General features: G+C 42.8%; 1 protein-coding gene across 2 annotated transcripts; it reads left to right on the forward strand.

Moving 5' to 3' along the window:
* The first annotated feature begins 1,322 nt into the window (after positions 1 to 1,322).
* ZMPSTE24 (zinc metallopeptidase STE24) lies at positions 1,323 to 18,138 on the forward strand. Of its 2 annotated transcripts, none has more exons than XM_087728291.1 (10): positions 1,323 to 1,554; positions 3,770 to 3,916; positions 4,852 to 4,938; positions 6,116 to 6,232; positions 8,568 to 8,720; positions 9,390 to 9,531; positions 12,196 to 12,335; positions 13,223 to 13,327; positions 14,334 to 14,477; positions 17,335 to 18,138. In XM_087728291.1, exons 1-10 carry the CDS (start codon positions 1,432 to 1,434, stop codon positions 17,557 to 17,559), a joined length of 1,383 nt encoding a protein of 460 aa, XP_087584417.1. In that variant the 5' UTR covers positions 1,323 to 1,431; the 3' UTR covers positions 17,560 to 18,138. The 2 variants fall into 2 exon arrangements, with proteins under 2 accessions (XP_087584417.1, XP_087584416.1); XM_087728290.1 differs by having other exon boundaries at positions 1,324 to 1,554; positions 12,196 to 12,383.
* Positions 18,139 to 18,363: the final 225 nt, after the last annotated feature.

Here is an 18,363-nt window from a genome sequence, read left to right on the forward strand (position 1 = left end):
GTCCTTTGCTGTAAACTTTAGGGGAGGAAATGTAGTTCAAAATAACAACAGCTAGATTTTCTCCCCTGGAAATTATTTATTATACTTCTCTACCTCACCATAATAACTCTTGGTAGTTTATAAACTATATAGGCTTTTTTTGACTGCTATTTCCCTTTTTAATTAGGAAATCTACTCATAGTCCTTAGGAAGTTGGCAGCCTTTCAAGTCTTTTTTTTAAATCCATCCAGGTGGCTCTCAGAATCCCAGGATCTTAGGTTTTAAGACTGCCATGAATTTAGTATACAGAGTCCTCACTTAATGAAATTAATTAGAACTGGCAACTCTTACTAAGCAATGTGATTGTAAAGTGCGATGTCACATCACTGTACTGATGATAGCAATTGGGGCAGTTTCTAGTTGCTATTCTTAATTTAATCCCATGCAGTGACAATGGGCAACAATTACGAGAGCCATCACTATTTGCAACCTCCTGCTGGCTTCCCCATTGACTTTGAGGGACACCAGCAGTGAAGGTCACAGATGATGTGACACTGCAATGCTAGTGTCATAATGATCACCTAGATGCCAAGCGCCTAAATTGCAGTCACAGTGGCTGGAAACTATATGACCACATTTACAAGAATCAGTTGCAAGTTCCCCTTGTTCAGCGTGGTGTAACTTCAAACTGCCCCATGTTCTTGGGGAATCCTGGGAGTTGCAAATCTGCACATTTTTAGAACTATTAAGATTTGGTAAAGAGCCAGTTTGGTGTAGTGGTTTAAGGCACCGGGATAAAAAACCAGGAGACTGTGAATTCTAGATCTGCCTTAGGCATGAAGCTAACTGGGTGACCTTGTGCCAGTCAGAGACCTGGGAAGGCAAATGGAAAAACGACTTCCAAAATCGTGCCAAGAAAAGTGCAAGGGCTAGTCCAGGCAGTCGCCAGAACAAAACACTGACTTGAAGGCACTTTTTTATTATTTATTTATTTAAATGTTTTATAAATGGCAGGTTACAAACATCAATAATACCACACACACACACACGTGGCATTTTGAATGTTTGTAACCTGCCGTTTATAAAACATTCTTATAATATTTATAAGAATGTGCCTTTTATATATGTGTGTGTGTGTGTGTATATATATGAGTCAGCGCGGGGCGGGGAGGAATGAGAGAGGAGAGGAGAAAAGGGGAGGGAAGGTATATATACCCTCCTTCTCTCTTCTCTCTCATTTCTTCCCGCCCCGCACCTGGCTGACTCTCAGCTTTTCCGGAAACGGAAGTCCCGCGAACGCAATGCAAGCGCTTGCCTCGGAAGTTCTTTGGGAGGAAGTGCTTCCGGGTCTTGCTCTGCTAGTCTGTGTGTCACTGCAGCCGGAAGCCGGCTGAGAAGGACCAAGCGTGCTGGCCGGCGGCTCTGTGGGAGAGCGGCGGATCGAAGCCGGACATGGCGATGCCGCTGCTGGGCGATCTGTGGGCCGAGAGCCCCGTGGAGGACCGGATTTTCTGCTCCGTGCTGCTCTTCTCCTGGGCGGTCTACCTGTGGGAGGCCCTGCTCGCCTGGCGGCAGGTCAGATCCTTCCCGCGCGCGCTTGACAGCCCCGTCAAGTTTCAGGCCGTGACGGGAAGAACCTGGTCATCCCCGCCGCCTGGTGCTGTGCCAAGCGGCCCTTCCGTCTGGGGGTGCCGGGTACCGTTGGGGACTCGGGCGGGGGATGGAAGGCTCGGTTTCTAAGCCGGCGGGTTTCTAAACCTCCGCAGGGTGCCGCCGATCTCGACGTGGGAGACGGCGCTTTTGTTGTATCTAGCTATCTATCTAGCTATCTAATATTTATGTTACATTTAATTATGTAAGGCGGCTTACATAATTTAAAAACATATTAAAAAGCAAAACTAATATAATAAATTCATAAAATCACACACACACACACACACACAGAGCGACAGCCGATCCACACGAGCCATTTAATGGGCTCCATCCTACTCTTCCCCAGGCCTGTTGGCAGAACCAGGTCTTCAGCTCCTTCCAGAAGAGTGGGGGCCGGTCTAATCTCTGGGGGGATGATGTTCCAGAGAGAGGGAGCTACCACAGAGAAGGCCTTCTTCTGGGTCCCACCAGGTGCATCTCCCTCGGGGATGGGACCTGCAGCATTCCCTGCTTCCCTACTCTAATGGGTATATCTCTTTTGAATGTAACGGATCGGCATGAGAATTATATTTCCATCCATGTTACATTACTGTACGTGCAAGCTTAGATAGGTACAAGCTATAGGTACAAGCTATAGGTACAAGCTATAGGTACAAGCTATAGGTACAAGCCGTGCTCGGCCCAGGACAAACAGAACATTGGGCTGGGCAGAGGCTTGCTTGGATTTGGCCGGTAGGACTGCAGTCCGTGTACGCTTAGGGAGGAGAATGCCTTGTGAATTACTCTGGCCTAAAACCGTTATAGGACAGGTGTCTAATGGAGATTCTCAGTCATCCAGCTCATAGTTGTCCAAAGGTGCTTTTTCAAGAGGCAACTAGACATTCTTTGTTTTTGCTTGAAGACGTTTTGCTTCTCAGCTTCTTCAGCTCTGAACTGGATGGTGGGGAATTGAAGGATTCCGTCATCATCCAGTCAGAGTTGAAGAAGCTTCTGGGAAGAGAAGTGAAACACCTTCAAGCCAAAGCAAAGGAAGTCCAGCTGCCTCTTGAAAAAGCACCTTTGGGACGCTATAAGACAGACTTGTTTCCTTAAAGTGTCTTCATTGGCATTAAGGCTGTGGTCAAGGCTAGGCTGTCTTTGTCATTCAACTGGCCTTTTCCCAAGGGGTATTTTCAGATTTTGACTCCCATAGGTGCTATGAAGGAGGGAATTGGGAGTCCAGTGCACAGTGGTGTCCTATATTTTCAAAAATCTAAGTAACTAAGAACATAAGGAGATCCTTGCCAGATCAGCGGTCACCAACTGGTGATCAGCGAGAAAATTTTGGTGGTCCGCAGAAAAATTATTTGCATTTTTATATTGCACTAAATACTATTTTTTTAAAAAAAAAATCATATTAGTGGTCCGTGGGATTTAAAATTATGAATTTAGTGGTCCCTGAGGTCCAAAAGGTTGGTGACCCCTGTGCTAGATTATAAAGGCTGTTTCCTGAGGTGTTACCTGCACGATACTGGTTCTACAACGCCCCTCGTCCTCTTCCCCCCGGCAGAATTGCTGGGTGTCTTAGTTTGAAGTACATCAAAACACATGCATGCCTCCTATTTTTAATACCTGCGTTTTATCTTCAGCACTGGTATTATTAAGGCTAATATCATATTATGAAAATTACATGCCTTTCCCTAGAATATTGAGAAGAGCCTCTTAACTGGAGTCTGTTTCTAGGGTGGATTCTCTAAAATTTAATTAAAAACAGGCCATACTATTGTAACTTGAGAGTGTTTGACATTGGGATATTACAGTAGAGCAGGACTTCTTTTGTCACATAGCTTCAAAAACAAATTTTGATTGGTTTTTCCAAGTAGTTTTGTGTCTAAGCCTTAAAAGAATTGATCAGATCTATTCAGTAAAAGCTATCAGGTAAACTAAGGAAGATTCTTTCTTTATCCACTAAGACAATTCACAGAACTTGGATCCATTGATTTAGAGATGTATTTATTAGTCGCACATGAGTGCTTTTGTAATCATGGTATCATTAAATTATCACCTATCTTAGCTGTTGGACATTGAACTTCCAGTGGCACGTGAAAACATTTTTGAAAATGCAAGCTAAATGACTGCTTATATTTAAATATTTCAGAGGACCGTCTACAAGACAACCACCCATGTCCCACTGGAATTAGGGCCAATCATGGACTCAGAAACGTTTGAAAAATCCCGTCTTTACCAATTAGATAAAAGTGCATTCAGCTTCTGGTCAGGACTCTACTCGGAGTTAGAGGGCACGGTAGGTATCTTTCATACTCTTCAATTTTGTCTTTTTTTTTTAGTGAGTTAGACTGTATTCTAACATGTATTTTTGCGACTGTGTGTGCATGCACGCACAAGAATATTGACAAAGGAATTGTACAAAAATTCAAGAAGGATTTATTCTGTGATAGATTGTAGAAATCCATAGAGCTTTTTATCTTCATAGAACGTTGAATAAAAGAGCCTTTGAGCCAGAAGCAAATGCTATGAAAAAACCGAGATAAATTTCCTTCAGGCAGAATTGAGAGTGGCTTTTCCTCCTCCTGCTAACATTCCTGAAGTTATCCCCTTCAAGGGCTGTATGTCAATAGTAGAGGAGGACCCAATAGATCGGGATGGGCCAACTGTGACTACTTTATGATCTATGGACTTCAGCTGGTTTAGGAATTCTGGGAGTTGAAGTCCATGAGTTGTAAAGTTGCCCACTCCTGAAATAGATGATAGAGCAAGAGCTAGTCACAAATGTAAGAATTAGCCACGAATGCTACAAGTGTATTAGCTAACACAAGATTAGCTTATGCTCTTGCATTCCCTGTTACCTCATCTTTCTATCTTATGCAGCATTTTGTCTATAATGCTCCATTTCTCTCTCTCTCTACAACCTGCATGCAATTCAACTTTAGCTCAGAAGTTCCATGTCCCCTTTTTTCCTAATGTTTAGAGAATGGGAAAAAAATTCAATGAAAGTAGTGCTCAGGTGATTAAACTATAGCATTCAATTATTTGCTGGTACATGAATGAGCTTTGGGCTCACATTAACTTTGGCTGTTACTTTATTGACACCCAATAAGATTTACAGTTAAATACATGCAGCTTTGAATCTGTACCTCTTTGATTTCTGGAATCCCACAATTTAAAAAGGTTATATCATGTTAGCCTTTTCCATAAAATTCCATATTTTTGTTCTTATAGATAATTCTTCTTTGTGGAGGAATTCCTTTTCTTTGGTCTGTATCTGGAGACATTTCAAATCGTGCTGGTTTTGGACCTGAGTATGAGGTAGGTGTATTGGTTTGCTTGATTCAGATCAATACTAACCTGATAAAATGCTAAGTAATCCTTTAATAACTTTTGTTTAAATGTTTAGATATGTAAGAAAAGGTGTGCTAAAACAAATCAAGGAAATATCTGGTTTAGAAGGTGGAATAATATTGCCATCTAGTCTGGATTCCCATTTAGCATCTCTAGCTAGCTATGGTAGTATCTAGATTGGATAGTAATTCCTTAATCCCTTTCAAGCTAATTGAAAGAGCCATGGTGGCACATTGATTAGAATGCAACATTGCAGGCTAACTTTGCATTCCACAGTTCAATCCTGACCAGCTGAAGATTGACTCAGACTTCTATCCTTCTGAGGTCAGTAAAATGAGGATCCAGGATCCAGATCCAGAACTGATTTCTGGATCATCTTTAGTATGGCCAGGTTCGTAAAATCGAGGGGGGGACAGAAAACACAAGAGTTTGCCAGAATGTTCTTTTCCTGGATTTATAGATTTTGCCGATTTCTATCTGATATTTTTCATAATGGCTTTCCTTGCTAGTGCCTGCTTCTTGATAATGCCAGCTGGGCAGCTCAACTCAGTGGCATTGACTTAAATAAATGTGACAGCTTTGTAGTTTGGCTAGTGCTATAAATGTATCAAATACTTTGTTTCGTTTGTGGCTTACGTGGAGAGAACCCAATGTAGGATCCTGGTTTGTTTGAACGTACAGCCTGTGGATGGATGTACTTGTGATTTTTTAAACTATTTTTCCCCCTCAATCCTGGCAACTTTAAGCTGTGTGGACTTTCAGAATTCCTCAGTCCGCGTGGGTGGGGAATTCTGGGAGTTGAAGTTGCCGAGGTTAATTTAATTTAAAGTTGCCAAAGTGTGAGAAGCATTGGATTAACTACTTCCAGTGGCCAGAGGAACTTCAAACAGTTTGCACCAGGATATAATTTCAGGGATTTGGCAGAAGCCCTAAGCATAACTCCAAAGTGCATAAGAATTATAGGCTGTAATTCAGACATGGTCATACTTAGACTAAACCATTAAAATCAAGATAGTTGTAACAAACTGATATCCCGCTTATATTTTAGGGAGACTTTGCAAGTAGGACTAAGTGTCAGTCTGACTCTATTATGTAGCTAATACTTATCTGTAACAATTCCCCTCTTCATTATTCTGACACACAGATTGTCCAGTCATTGGTCTTCCTCCTGCTTGCTACACTTTTCAGTGCGGTCACAGGTCTTCCTTGGAGCCTCTATAATACTTTTGTCATTGAGGAAAAGCATGGTTTCAATCAGCAGGTATTACATCACTTCTACCTTCTCTTCCCGATAGAATGCAATATCTTCCTGTGGATGTTTTAATGCTGCGTTTGTTTGAATTCTCCTACTCATGTTTTATAGTTCCTTATTGTGGATGTTTCATGCTGTACACTGTTACGGGTCAACTTACTGAAATTAGCCGTGGACAAATTTATTAAATCATAAGATATCCATGACTGACAACCCTGCCTAATGGCTGATGGAAACTATACTCCAGCTAATCTTGAGAAATTGCTATCCTACATCTATTAACAGACAAGAGCTCTCTCTGCCTGTAACAATAAGAAGATAACCTTTATTGTCATTACTCTGCAGCACACATTAAAATGAAATTCCAATGACCTCTCTAAAGAAGGAATGCCACCCACTAAACAATGTCACCACCCCAAGGATAGCAGTAGTAATAATAATAATATAACAGCAGCGTCACCAAAAATGCTAAAAATGACACCAAAGCATCTATAAATCACAGTCCATTTTGAATACATAGTGGGGGGGAAAAGTCTTGAGAGTGAACGCGGTTGATTCTATATGGAACTGAGCTGCTACAGAAACTAGTGCAGGAGTGTCAAACTCACGGCCCGCAGGCCAGATGCATCACGTGCTGGCCACGCCCACGCCCGGTTTAGCGCAGGGGGAAAAGTCACAATACGTCACGTGATGTTGCCATGAACCGGGAGGCTCTCACAACAGTCACTCAAGCCCTTGTGATCTCTAGGCTGGAATACTGCAATGTGCTCTACATGGGGCTGCCCTTGAAGAGCATCCGGCGACTTCAGCTAGTCCAGAATGCGGCCACGCGAGTGATAGTAGGCGCACCTCGATACGCCCACATAACACCCATCCTCCGCGAGCTGCGCTGGCTACCTGTTGATCTCCAGGTGCGCTTCAATGTGCTACTTACCATTCATAAAGCCCTCCATGGTAGTGGATCTGAGTACTTGAGAGACCGCCTTCTGCCGATTACCTCCCTTCGTCCCATCAGATCGCACAGAGTGGGCCTCCTCCGAGTTCCATCCGCCAGTCAGTGCCGACTGGCGACTACGCGGAGGAGAGCCTTCTCAGTAGCAGCTCCGACCCTTTGGAACGATCTCCCCGTAGAGATTCGCACCCTCACCACAGTCCAGAGCTTCCGCACAGCCCTTAAGATCTGGCTGTCCCGTCAGGCCTGGGGATGAGATCTTCATACACCCCACCCGAATGTTGAATGAATGTTGTGTTTTATTGCTATTTTTATTTGTACCCACATATTATTTTACGTTCTGTCTTGCACTCTCTCCCATGAGTTGTAAGCCGCCCTGAGTCCCTTCAGGGAAAAGGGCGGCCTATAAGTGACAATAAAATACTAAAAAAAAAAAAAAAAATACTAAAATACTACTGCGAGTTTGACACCCCTGATCGAGTGGTTCTATTTCAGATATCGTAGAGCCCAAAAGGCAACCATGAACATGGTTCCATTGCCATGTTTAATTGCTGAAATATGAGCCTCGAGAACAATCAAAATGTTTAGTGTACTTTGCTTGTATTCTCTCTCTCAGGAGGTGTCTGTGGGAGTTGCCCATGTCCTTTCTTTTCTGTTTTATTTTAGCTATTTCCTGGTTACATGTCTAAGCACATTCTCTTTCAGTGTCATCTTGAGTAAACTTTTTGCCCCTTGGGTTTTTGGATGTGCTGCTTTGTCATACTTGGGGAAGTAGTACTAGTAGTAGTACTTTATTGTCATTGCACCTCGTACAATGAAATTAAATGCCATCTTCAGTGTACATTATACATAAGAAAACTATAAAAATAAAACACACATCCTTCACATTCTATGCAATTGAATTAAAAAACCCTGATATTGCATTAATATTGCACTATACAGTAGAATTCAATATAGTTACTGCTCTGGGATAGAAACTCTTTTTCAGCCTATTTGTCCTTGTTTTTATTGTCCTGTATTATCTGCCCGATGGTAATAGTTCAAAAAAAAATAACGGCCTAGGATGAGATGGATCTTGAAGAATGTTTTGAACTTTTTTAAGGCAGCGGGAGCTATAAAGCTCTTCCAAAGAGGGGAGAGGGCAACCAATGATCCTCTGAGCAATGATGTGAATCCTCTGGAGCCCTGTGCTATCTGCCACTGTGCAGTTGGCAAACCATACACAGGGGCAGTAAGTTAAAATAAAATAAAAGGGGTGTTTTTAATGTTCTGTCAATTTTAGCTGGACAATTGTGAAATGTAACTTAGGTGCACGCAATGTAAAATCCGTGGTATTTATCCAGTCCATTTCAGATTTCCTCCCAGCTTGTTATGTATGCTTCTCTTTAACAGACCCTGGGATTCTTTTTTAAAGATGCCATCAAGAAGTTCATTGTGACACAGTGTATTCTCCTGCCAGTGACCTCGCTCCTACTTTATATCATCAAAATAGGTGGAGACTATTTCTTCATCTATGCCTGGCTTTTCACCTTAGTTGTTTCCTTGGTGAGTTCACAACATCCGGATGTTTGGTTTAGAATTATTCAAAATTCAAAAATGGTCTTCCGCTGTTAAGGATTTTCTCCTCTGTTAAGGTTTTGCCCTTGATGATAGTGAGTTTCCTTTTTTTAAAAAAATATTTGAATTTTACAATAAAGGTATAAAAAAATGAAAAGAAAAGGATGAGGAATGAGAAAAAAGTGAAAAAGGAAGAAAATGTAGAATGTTGACTTCCTCCTTTCTGTTTAATAAGGACCATCTTATTCTTTCTCCTCCCTCCTAAATCATCAATTCAGTCTTTCCTTCTTTCAGCAAAAACTCCATTCTGAGGTTTCCACTTTTTAAAACAGTCTTAATTGTTTTTTCCCTGGGCCAAACTGGTCAGCTTTGTCATTTCTATGATCTCCATCCATTTTATTATCCAATCCTCTGCTATCGATGTTTCCTCTAACTTTGTGCATATAATACAGTACTTTTACCTCAGTTACTATATAAAAAATTGTCACCCATGTTTCTTTTTCCCTAGTTCAGCACCAATAAAATAATAATTATGACTTTGTTGGTAATGTCTTTCCAACTTGCTCTGTAAAAGTGCAAGCTGGATTTTTTTAAAGTGAACAACAGTATCTTTATCATTGTAAGGGATTTGTGTTCTATCTTTTTGCTCCATTCTAGGTTCTTGTCACAATTTATGCTGACTATATTGCTCCGTTGTTTGACAAATTCATTCCACTTCCCGAAGGAGAGCTCAAGCAGGAAATTGAGGCAATGGCAAAGGATATAGACTTCCCGCTCACCAAAGTTTACGTTGTGGAAGGTATGAGAATAGAGTGCTCAGGTTCTGATTCTGAAGACAGATAACCATGTTTCCCTGAAAATAAGAGAGGGTCTTATTTTCTTTTGACCCCCGAAATAAGCGTTTGGTCTTCTTTTTGGGGAGGTCTTATTATTTTTGAGGTGCAGGAGGCAGTGAGCATGGTCACCCGATAGCTGCTGCTGTGTTGCAATATTTTCGGGGAGGGCTTATTTTTGGAGGAGAGTTTATTTTAGCCAGGAGGGCTTATTTTCAGGGAAGCAGGATACAACCATTTGTTTAGTAACCGTTGAAAGTTACAACAGCACTTTAAAAAGGGACTTATGATCATTTTTCACACGATGGCGATCATGGGATCAAAATTCACTTGGCAACTAGCATGCACAATGAAATACAATACAATAGCAGGGTTTTAAGGGACCTTAGAGGTCTTCTAGTCCAACTCCCTGCCTAGGCAGGAAACCTTATACCGTTTCAGACAAATGGCTATCCAACATCTTCTTAAAGACTTCCAATGTTGGGGCATTCACAAGTTCTGGAGGCAACTTCTGTTCCACTGATTGTTCTAATTGTCAGGAAATTTCTCCTCAGTTCTAAGTTGCTTCTCTCCTTGATTAGTTTCCACCAAGTGCTTCTTGTTCTACACTCAGGTGCCTTGGAGAATAGTTTGACTCCCTCTTCTTTGTGGCAACCCCTGAGATACTGGAACACTGCTATCATGTCTCCCCTAGTCCTTCTTTTCATTAAAGTAGACATACCCAGTTCCTGCAACTATTCTTCATATGTTTTGTCTCCAGTCCCCTAATCATCTTTGTTGCTCTTCTCTGCACTCTTTCTAAAGTCTCCAAATCTTTTCTACATCGTGGTGAGCAAAACTGAATGCAGTATTCCAAGTGTGGCCTTACCAAGGCATTATAAAGTGGTATTAACACTTCACGTGATCTTGGTTCTATCCCTCCGTTTATGCAGCCTAGAACTGTGTTGGCTTTTTTGGCAGCTGCTGCACATGGCTGACTCATATTTAAATGGTTGTCCACTACGACTCCAAGATCCCTTTCACAGTTACTATTGTTGAGCAAGGTACCACCTATACTATACCTGTGCATTTCATTTTTCTTGCCTAAATGTAGAACCTTACTCTTTTCACCATTGAATCTCATTTTGTTAGATAATGCCCAATGTTCAAGTTTGTCAAGATCCTTCTGTATCTTAAGCCTGCCTTCTGGAGTGTTGGCTATTCCTGCCGGCTTGGTGTCATCTGCAAATTTGATGAGTTTCCCATGTATTCCCTCATCCAAATCATAGATGAAGATGTTGAAGAGTACTGGGCCTAAAACAGAGCCTTGAGGTACTCCACTGCATACTTCCCTCCATGTAGATGCAGTTCCATTGAGGACTACACATTGAGTGCAGTTGGTCAGTCAGTTACAAATCCATCTGGTGGTGATGCTGTCTAACCCAATGTATTTATGTCAGTTGCAGTGTCCCGGGGTCATGTGATCCCCTTTTGCGACCTTCTGAGAAGCAAAGCCAATGAGAAAAGCCTGTTTCTCTTAACAATGGGGTTACTACCTTAACAACTCTAGTGATTCACTTTACAACCATGGCTAGAAAGGTTGCAAAATGGAGCAAAACTCACTTAACAATTGCCTTATTTATCAGTGGAATTTTTGGACTCAATTGGGGTCATAAGTCAAGGACTACCTGTATTGCCAAACTATACGTTGGTTTTCTGAAATTGGAGAGGCAACCTTAGCTTGCTGACCGTGGAAACCTGCTGCAGCCATAAAGGAAGAACATGATTTCCTCCTGGTTTGCTTACTGGGATCTGAGCCCATTATTTTGCAGCTGATGATATAATAAAGCAGGGAATTGACTCAACATTTTGATTTGTCCAAATGATTGTAACAATCATTAAGCAGTAATGTTCAGAGCACTTCAACATTGGCAGTATAAGCCTTACAAGTATCTCCAACAAATCTCAGCCCTTGAACAGGTACTATGTAGCCTGGACTTCTAGGTCTTAACCCAGCTTCCTCCAGTCTGGGTATCCTCTAGACTGCTACTGAGCATTCTGGGATTTGAAGTCTGCTTATCTGGAGGGTGTCCAGACTGAGGAGAGTTGCCTTAAGTGCTTGAAACCTCACAGTCGCATTAAAGGTTTGAGATGTTGCCAAGATGGTCCTTCGCTCTGTTGGTATACAAAAGGATGCTCTACAATCGCCATCAAAGTTTGCTGGCACACAGTGCCGCCTCCTTCCTTGGGTTAAGCAGTTTGATCCTGCTCAGTGTCTAGGTGGATGGTCTCACCAAGACTCACAAGGGAAGACAGGTATGGTGTTTACACCCTATTCTGCCTGTGCCATTTTTCTCCAAGCTTCAGGGAAACTATTCACTGCAGCTACACAGTTTGAAATAGCTTCTGTTTAGCCCTCAACCTTAAAGAAATGCTGGATGCTAAACTTGATTTCAGACCTTCCCAATTGCACTATAGTCCATGTGATTGGGTCACCAGCTGTGTGCATCTGGAGTAAGTGAACAGTTTCAGCCAAGTTTACTGGTCTCTAACAGGAGGCACTAGCCGATGCTGAAAGCCGAATACTCTTAAGCCCTCTTGCTTATAAAATCTAGAATGCTGTAATATGACTGAATTTTCTTTCTCCCCAGGATCCAAACGGTCTTCCCATAGCAATGCTTATTTCTATGGTTTCTTCAAGAACAAACGTATTGTGTTGTTTGACACTCTCCTGGAAGACTATTCTGCCCTTAACAAAGACCATCCCGAGGAGCCTGGTGTGGACACGCAGGTAGCTGAAGGAAATGAGGGAGGACCCGAGACAAAGACTAAAACCAAAGTGAGCCCTGATTTGTTTGTGTTGCTAGTATTGACAGACCTGATCCAAAGTTTCTAAACAACAGAGATGGCTTGCCTAAAAGGAAAGCCCAAGCAGCAATTAGAGGAACACCAGCATGTACACTTAGAATCTTTGGTTATTAAAGCTAAAATGAAAACAAATTGCCAAGAAAGAAAAATCAATGTGGTTTATTGTTTTGGGATATATTTGGACATATAGGTTACATATATATGGATATATATTTTTGGATATATAAGTAACATATAAATTAGATAGATACATACAAGAGAGAGAGTGAGAGAGAGATAATAGGTATAGATAAGGCAGATATAGAAAGATAGATGAATGAGATGATAGAGGAGATAGGGAGGGAGGGAGAGAGAGCATTTATTTGTTTGTTTGTTTGTTTGCTTTCTACTCCAGTCCTGAATTTGGAGAAAGTTACCTTTGTATATACAACAAGAGTAGGCAGTGTTTTATTAGCTGAAGGTTATCGCTTTTGTAGCCTAGTGGGAATCATAAGAGGCATGGCCAGTTAAAAGACATCAGACTGGCTAAAGCTGACAATTTTGGCCTGGGTTTGGGGAGGTCTAGTTTTAAGTAGTAAAATAGGCTAATTCAACAGTGTTTTATTGACCTGTTTATTTTAACATTCAGTTCTTTAAAAAAAGCAATTATTTCACCCGTTTTAAAAGGAGCTAAGAGCATCTTGGGTCCTGCCCCTTTAAAACCCTTTTAAAAAATCCATCCAGACCTGGTAATCCAAACAAGAACATTGTGTCCTATCCATTCGTATGTGTGTTAAAGAGATGGATTAATATTTTTCTTCACATGTCTAGAGTAAGAAGCAAGGTTGCAAAAATGAAGAAGTTTTGGCTGTGCTGGGACATGAGTTGGGACACTGGAAACTTGGCCACACCATTAAAAATATTGTCATTAGCCAGGTATGTAAGAAATAATTGGGTACCTATCTACTGTTACTATTCACTCAGAAAATAAAGTGGTTCCATTTTTCTGCTTGCTTTCTGCTTTTTTATCTCTCTGTTGTATAATTGGAAAAAAAATGGAATGAGGAGATATACAAAATTTGGGCAACATTGTTAGAACAGACTAAATGACACATTACGTAGGAAATCGGAATCTTTAAACTTTTTTTAAAAGTTATAAAAACTATCATAGAGAAGTGTATGGTAGGTATCAGTGCATTTGATCAAAGCTGAAGAGAGGTTACTTTCCGCAACTCCACTGCACTGTACAGTAGAAGCCATTTTACGGCAGTACAGTAGAAGCCATTTAAGGTTCAACAGGCTGTATCTTAACAGAACACACAAACACCAAGGGGTGTTAGGGGTGTCACCCCCACAGTACTGTATTTTTCAGAGTATAAGACGGATCTTTTTCCCTCAAAAAAGAGGCTGAAAATCTGGGTGCATATTATACACCGAATAAAGCATTTTTTGCCTCCCGAAACCCCGCCCCTTCACCAAAATGGCCGTGGATAGCCTTTAGGAGACTTCTTGAGTGTTCCTGGGGGCTGGGGAGGGCAGAAATGAGTGAAAAATGGGCCGTTTTTTTGCTCAATTCCCCCCCCCAGCCTCCAGGAGCACTCAATCAGCCTCCTAAAGGCTATGCGTGCCCTTTGTTTGACAAAAAATGGGCCTGTTTTCACAAAAAAATGGGCCATTTTGGGAAGATCTGCAGAGTGCTAAAACTTTTTTTAAAAATTTGCCTCTTCAAAATCTTGGTGCGTCTTATACTTTGAAAAATACGGTTTTTTTTCCCCAGAGAATAAGTCATCTGAGTACCAAGTTTGGATAAAATTGCTCAAGATGTTCCAGAGTTTCGCTGGAACATACACACACACACAACCAGTTTTTTTTTATATCTCTCTATATATATTCAAGGTGGTTAACAGTTCCTAACAAGTTCCACTGTTTTGTTTTCTCTCAGATGAACTCCTTCTTATGTTTCTTCTTATTTGCGGTATTGATTGGTCGAAAGGAGCTTTTTGCTGCCTTTGGATTCTACGAAACCCAGCCTACCCTGATAGGATTGCTGATCATCTTTCAGTTTATTTTCTCACCTTACAATGAGGTAAACTTCAGTTTTGACTGGCACTTTGCTCAACTGATAAGGAGTTTGCTTTCCTGGAAAAGTTGCCTGAGTTCCGTGTGGAAAGTTTGGGTCCTAAATCACTGTTACAGATTGTATAAATGGGTTGTCAGAGTTCCACGTAACACCCCTAACGAAAGAAGACTCCGAGGCTTTGTGCAATTGTGCAGGTTCTCCCACTTAAAAGGATGAGAGAGGCCTGTAATTGACATCATAGGTAGACCTCAACTATGAGAGACAAAATGAGAAAACAAATCCAGACAATCACATTGTCTGATCTGGGAAGAATTTTTTTTGCAAATTATGGTGGAAAATAAGTATTTGGTCAATATCAAAAGTACATCTCAATACTTTGTTATATATCCTTTGTTGGCAATGACAGAGGTCAAACGTTGTCTGTAAGTCTTCATAAGGTTGGCACACACTGTTGCTGGTATGTTGGCCCATTCCTCCATGCAGATCTCCTCTAGAGCAGTGATGTTTTGGAGCTGTCGCTGGGCAACACGGACTTTCAACTCCCTCCAAAGGTTTTCTATGGGGTTGAGATCTGGAGACTGGCTAGGCCACTCCAGGACCTTGAAATGCTTCTTACGAAGCCACTCCTTCGTTGGCCAGGCGGTGTGTTTGGGATCATTGTCATGCTGAAAGACCCAGCCACGTTTCATCTTCAATGCCCTTGCTGATGGAAGGAGGTTTGCACTCAAAATCTCACGATACATGGCCCCATTCATTCTTTCCTATACACGGATCAGTTGTCCTGGTCCCTTTGCAGAGAAACAGCCCCAAAGCATGATGTTGCGTGCTTCACAGTAGTTTGTAATTTTTTTTTGGGGGGGGGGGTGGACATCTGGGGCCTGACAGGAAGGAAAGAGAGCTAGTTCCTTTCGGTCAACAAATATCTATACTTAAGAATTACTGTATTTTTCGGACTATAAGATGCACCTAGATTTTAGAGGAGGAAAACAAGGAAAAAAAATATTCTGAACCAAATGGTGTAGTAATATATTATTTAATAAAATACCAGTATAGCAGAATAATTTTTACCACCATATATCCTTTTTATAACTCTTCAACTCTGGCACTTGAAGTGCACAAGTCTTACAACTGTACCCCTAACACTTAAAAAAAAAAACCAAAATAAAACTTTACTTTTTAAAGCATTTTGCACCCGGGGAAAGTTGGAACAAGGCACACACCACCTCCACTGACTTCTCTTGCGCTGCCAAAACCCCTCGGCACTCTTCGCCTGCAGTCGCCCCTCCAACCTCCCAACCATGGGGGGAAGCAAGGTGGTCCTCCTGCCTGGCAGCTGCTTGCTCCCCCCCCCCCCCAGTAGCATGGACGCTGAGGAAAGGGAGAGGGGAGCTGTGGCGGGGAAGGAGTCTCTGCAGAAGTGGTGGTGGCTGGAGCACAACCCCGGGCTGCCAGCTCCATCTCTCCCTTCCCCGAGCACGTCCTGTTGCTGCTGGTGCCTGCGGGGCTCTTGCCATCGCTGCTAATCTCCAGTGGCAGAAGCAATAGCAAGAGCCCCGCCGCCCAGCTGCAACCACCATGGGACATGCTCGGAGAAGGGAGAGCCGGAGCTGGTTGCCCGAGGTTGTGCTCCAGACGACGACGACGCTTCTGCTGCTGTTGCAGCTATCAGAGACTCCTTTCCCGCCACCGCTCGCATGGGATACGGTATGAACACGGGAAAGGAGGAAAGGGCCCCCGGCTCCACGCAGTGGGCAAGAGAGATGAGGAGCAGCAGCTGCTGCAAATTTGGAGGCAGAGTGGGGGGGGGACGGGAGGGACTGGTTCATACTGGGGAACATCCTGGCCATCACCGTCGCCATGCTGGAGCCGGCCTTTGGGGTGAAGGGGGATAGGTCTCCCTGATACGCTCCAGCCTTCCCTGCCTGCCCCCCCTTTCACTCCCAGTATGAGTAAAGAAAGAAACGTGCAGGAACTGAACCCCCTTTCCGCCCGCTGTCCCCCCAAAAGTCGGGACTGATTCAGGCTGGGGTGTGTGTGTGTGTGTGTTGTCTCTGCTTGTGGGCAAGCGGGCGGAAAGGGGATTCAGCTCCTGCACATTCTCCTACAGCGCCCTCATCCTCCTTCACAGACTCGCCTTCTCTTGTGGCCAGATCCGTTTCAGGCGGCAGATCTGGCCAGAAAAAAAAGAGAAGGTGAGTTTGCAGAGGAGGAGGAGGGTGCGCGTCTCTTTCCTCCACGATCGCTTTTCAGGCAGCAGCTCCTGAGGGGGGCGAGCCGCTCGAAATGTCTTCACCCTGAGGACCTGCATGTTCCAGGCAACCAGCAGGAAAGCCAGCAATCAGCCGGCTCCGTCTGATCTGTCTGCCCTGTGCCGCGCACAGCTCCTGAGCCCTTGCCGGACCATGTTGCCCGCTCGCTTTTCTCCCCGCCTCCCCTGGCCGACGGTGCTGGCCAGGAGAAAAGACAAGGCGGAGGAGGACGAGGGTGTGCGGCTCTGCGATGTAAATCAGGGAACCAGGGAGGAAAGCATTTTCAGGTGGCAGCGCATGCTTTCAACGCAGTTTCCGGGGCAGCTTCGGGAATCAGGCTCCATGTGGAAGTAGAATCCCCACTGCCTGTGACGTGTGAGTGGGTGGGCGGTGCTACATTCAGAGTATAAGATGCACCCAGATTTTCACCCTCTTTGTTGGGGGGGGGAAGTGCGTCTTATACTCTGAAAAATACGGTAACCCCAAACGTGGCCTACTTCCTCCTCCCTTTTAGACTTTGGAAGGTTTGATGAGATTTGGAGAAGTAGTTTTGAAAGACCGTGAAACTCCTTCTGAAATTTCATTCCGTGTCATCCTCTTCTTTTCCACTGCAGGTGCTTTCCTTTTGCTTGACTGTATTAAGTCGGCGATTTGAATTTCAAGCTGATGCATTTGCCAAGAAACTCGGAAAGGCAAAAGATTTGTATTCTGCGTTGATCAAGTTGAACAAAGATAACCTGGGATTCCCCGTTTCAGACTGGTTGTTTTCAATGTGGCATTATTCTCACCCTCCACTGTTAGAAAGACTTCAAGCACTGAAGGAAACTAAACAGGACTGAAGGGAAAGAACTGAGGAAGCCAGAGGAGAAACCTACTCTCCCCAAATCGGTTTTTTTTTAAAAGAAGTAATTACAGTATACCCATTTCATTCCTACACACAGCATCCTGCATAGCTCTATGCGCTGTTCACTTGATTTGAAACGACCTCCCCAAAGTCCTGTTTCTGACTAACAAATGAATTGTAATGAGGAATTGAGGGAGAAATGTAATGTGTAACATTTATCTTAAATCACAAAGCCATGCTTGAAAGGAAAAATAATTTGTCACAACCGACATGCCCCTGCCTGAATCTTTGAAAGCTTTGAATGTACCTTTTAAACACTTTCTCCAGATGTTTTTAGACAGTATGGGAAACTCTTACTCATCTGTGGCAGGGCTGGAGGATAAAGATCTGAAAAATAATTTTGGGACCATTGGGATTTTACATTTCTAAACCCAATCGCTATCCAGATGGGAACAGTGGGATTTTCTTCCACGGTTCAAGTTCTTATCTGCAATGAAATGCAGAGGTGATGAAAACACCTCTTTCCCCGAATAGGGGAAACAGAAAATAAACAGAAAATGAATTACAAATTATATATACCTTAGTTATGTGTCCTATATACTGTATATTACTATTGCAATGGTTTGGAATTTGGCTGGCCTTGTCTCCTGTAGCTACTTTTTCCTGGTAGCAAATAATTGAAATGTGGTTTTCTGAGTGTCCCAAATATCACTTATACCTACAGATACCCCTTTGGTTTCTGTTGTCTGTCTTAGAGCAACTAAGATGATCGAAGTCCTGGAAACTAAACCATATGAAG

The sequence above is a fragment of the Thamnophis sirtalis genome, unplaced genomic scaffold (genome assembly GCF_051295495.1).
Source record: "Thamnophis sirtalis isolate CommonGarterSnake01/CBP01778 unplaced genomic scaffold, rThaSir2_p1.2 scaffold_13, whole genome shotgun sequence".
NCBI classification, from domain to species: Eukaryota; Metazoa; Chordata; class Lepidosauria; order Squamata; family Natricidae; genus Thamnophis; species Thamnophis sirtalis.

Bases quoted from the DNA above. Each gene is read 5' to 3' on its own strand.
- ZMPSTE24 (XM_087728290.1), top strand. From the start codon at position 1,432: ATGGCGATGCCGCTGCTGGGCGATCTGTGGGCCGAGAGCCCCGTGGAG. The intron at 4,939-6,115 runs GTAGGTGTATTG...TCTGACACACAG, and splicing joins GTTTTGGACCTGAGTATGAG to ATTGTCCAGTCATTGGTCTT. The intron at 9,532-12,195 runs GTATGAGAATAG...CTTTCTCCCCAG, and splicing joins CAAAGTTTACGTTGTGGAAG to GATCCAAACGGTCTTCCCAT.